Source organism: Acomys russatus, unplaced genomic scaffold (assembly GCF_903995435.1).
Source record: "Acomys russatus unplaced genomic scaffold, mAcoRus1.1, whole genome shotgun sequence".
In the NCBI taxonomy this organism is placed as follows: domain Eukaryota; kingdom Metazoa; phylum Chordata; class Mammalia; order Rodentia; family Muridae; genus Acomys; species Acomys russatus.
Genome location: NW_026131481.1, coordinates 94,264 through 97,009, shown reverse-complemented (window position 1 = coordinate 97,009; position 2,746 = coordinate 94,264). Strand labels below are relative to the sequence as shown.

The 2,746-nt window shown below is 53.1% G+C and overlaps 1 protein-coding gene across 1 annotated transcript; it reads left to right on the top strand.

Annotated features, from left to right (window-relative positions):
* Positions 1–474: 474 nt before the first annotated feature.
* Positions 475–1,285, top strand: LOC127186228 (protein FAM186A-like; the record flags this gene model as incomplete). The annotated part of the gene is made up of 2 exons (XM_051142675.1): positions 475–623; positions 1,102–1,285. Coding segments are annotated over 2 exons (333 nt in total), but the record flags the coding sequence as incomplete, so codon positions are not given.
* Positions 1,286–2,746: the final 1,461 nt, after the last annotated feature.

Here is a 2,746-nt window from a genome sequence, read left to right as displayed (position 1 = left end):
AGTAGCAATGAAATAATGTTATGGTTGGGGTCACCACAACATGAGGAGCTGCATTAAAGGTCATGGGGTCAGGAAGGTTGCAAACCACTGGTCTAGGGTCAGGGAAGTCAGAACGAGAGTGGTAAAGTGTCCAGGCGTGAAGAAGGGGACCAGGAAGGGAGAAGACTCCTGTGAGGGATGGAAGACACAGCAGCAAGCTCAAGGCTGACATCCCTTCAGGCCACCCTGCCTCAGAGCCCCCGTCCTCCTCAAGGAATAATGGGGGGCCGGGGGGAAGTGGGGGAGCCGTAGCTTGCTACTCCACCACTGTCTGGATCCAAGGCAGAACTTCCTAATATGTCTGCCTCTTCTCTTCCTGGTTTGCCTTTCTACACTTCACTCTGTCTCAGAAATGACACAGTGCTTCCCTCTGCCCCCCCACCCTCCCCCCCATATCTATTAACTTGTTTTGGCTGTTGTTGGCTTTGCTTTTAGCTTGAGAAGGCGTTTAAACTAAATCTCAGCCAGCCCACGCCCATGGTCTCCGGCTTTAAGCAGACGCGTGATATTACCAAATTTCAACGGCCAGGCTTGAAGTTATTAGTTGAAGAGGACCAAAAGCCCAGCGTGTTCAAAACATTCGGGTACGTTGTAGAATAATATTAAACTTTTGGTGGTAAGTGTGTACCCAATGCCTTATTATTATTATTATTATTATTATTTTTTTTTAATTAAAAGACATTTCAGTTCTTTCCCCACAGTTGGGATTGGCACAAGAGCATAAATGTGTCTGCTTCTTTAGTGAATTCAGCAAGCTGTTTTATCTTGGGCCTGTCTGTTTTGAGCCAGGGTCTCACTGTGTCGCCCTGGCTGACCTGCACCTCACAGAGTACAGGTCTGTGCCCTTCATGGGGCTAAGGAAAGTATGAGTGAGGAAGGATGACTGAGTCTGAGGGGCGTTTTCGTAACAATGTCAGCAAATCCTGCTTTCCCCGTATCTCTCTACTCAGGTGGCCACAGCTAAGGCTCCCTGGACAGTACAGAGCAGGGTGGGGACTTGGGTGTCCTGGCTGGTGTGGCGCTCAGGGCGCTCACGCTTTGCTTCATGTTCTGGCTCTGCAGACAGGGTCAGACAGAGGCCGTCTGGAACGCTGAGCTGTCCACCTCAAGCTACCCAATAACGGAGAAGACGCCAATGAGTGCGCTGTGGGCTCAGCTGGGAGGGTACCCGGACATCCCAAAGCTGCTGCAGCTAGACATTCAGGCGACTTTCAGGAAATCTCTTGCTTCCCTCAGGTCACAGTGAGTAAAGATTCGGGTGCTCTGGTAACTGAGGTTTTGGTCACAGCGTCTGTCTGCCTGACTTGACTTTGCCCTGCAGCCTCCCTGTAGCTCAGCCAGTCATGGAGTGAATCCTCTGGGCAGGTGCTCAGCTGCACTCTCACAGTCAGTAACGCAGTGAGTCCTGAGTCCTGCGGGCAGGTGCTCAGCTGCACTCACAGCCAGTCACGCAGTGAGTCCTGCGGGCAGGTGCTCAGCTGCACTCTCACAGTCAGTCACGCAGTGAGTCCTGAGTCCTGAGTCCTGCGGGCAGGTGCTCAGCTGCACTCACAGCCAGTCACGCAGTGAGTCCTGCGGGCAGGTGCTCAGCTGCACTCTCACAGTCAGTCACGCAGTGAGTCCTGAGTCCTGCGGGCAGGTGCTCAGCCGCACTCACAGTCAGTAACACAGTGAGTCCTGAGTCCTGCGGGCAGGTGCTCAGCTGCACTCTCACAGCCAGTCACGCACGCAGTAAGTCCTGCGGGCAGGTGCTCAGCCGCACTCACAGCCAGTCACGCAGTGAGTCCTGCGGGCAGGTGCTCAGCCACACTCACAGCCAGTCACGCAGTGAGTCCTGCGGGCAGGTGCTCAGCCGCTCTCACAGCCAGTCACGCAGTGAGTCCCAGTGTGGGAAAAGCAACCAACCATTCTTTGCCTGGTACCAGTGGCAACACATCTGGTGACCAAATTCTAAGCTGTCCTACCTAGCAAGGTTATGTTGCTCCCAGTATATTTGACATTAAACGATGACGTCTATAGGTCTATAAAGAGAAACACTGGCCAGGCGGTGGTGGCGCATGCCTTTAATCCCAGCACTCGGGAGGCAGAGGCAAGTGGATCCCTGTGAGTTCGAGGCCAGCCTGGTTTACAAAGTGAATCTAGGACAGTCAAGGCTACACAGAGAAACCCAGCCTCAAAAAAAAAAAAAAAAAAAAAAAAAAAAAAGGAAAGGAAAGAATATGAAGAAAGAAGAGTCGGCTGGGCAGGACGGCGCACTCTTGTAATTCCAGTATTTGGCATTAAAGGTAGTAGAGCCAGTACTCAGCCATCCTCTACTACTTAGTAAGTTCAAGGCTAGCCAGTCTTGATTTCGGAATCCTAGGGCCTAGGGGGTGGTGAGGCTCATCTTAGGTGTATCTGTGACTCATCTCCAGAAAGAAGTCACTAAGGAGGAAAGACTCACTCCAGCTGTGGGTGGAGTCCCCACAGACCACCCACAGTGTACCTCGTCCACTCACTAGAGGCCACACAGAGCACCCACAGTGTACCTCGTCCACTCACTGGAGTCCCCACAGAGCACCCACAGTGTACCTCGTCCACTCACTGGAGTCCCCACAGAGCACCCGCAGTGTGCCTCGTCCACTCACTGGAGTCCCACAGACCACCCACAGTGTACCTCGTCCACTCACTGGAGTCCCCACAGAGTACCCGCAGTGTACCTCGTCCA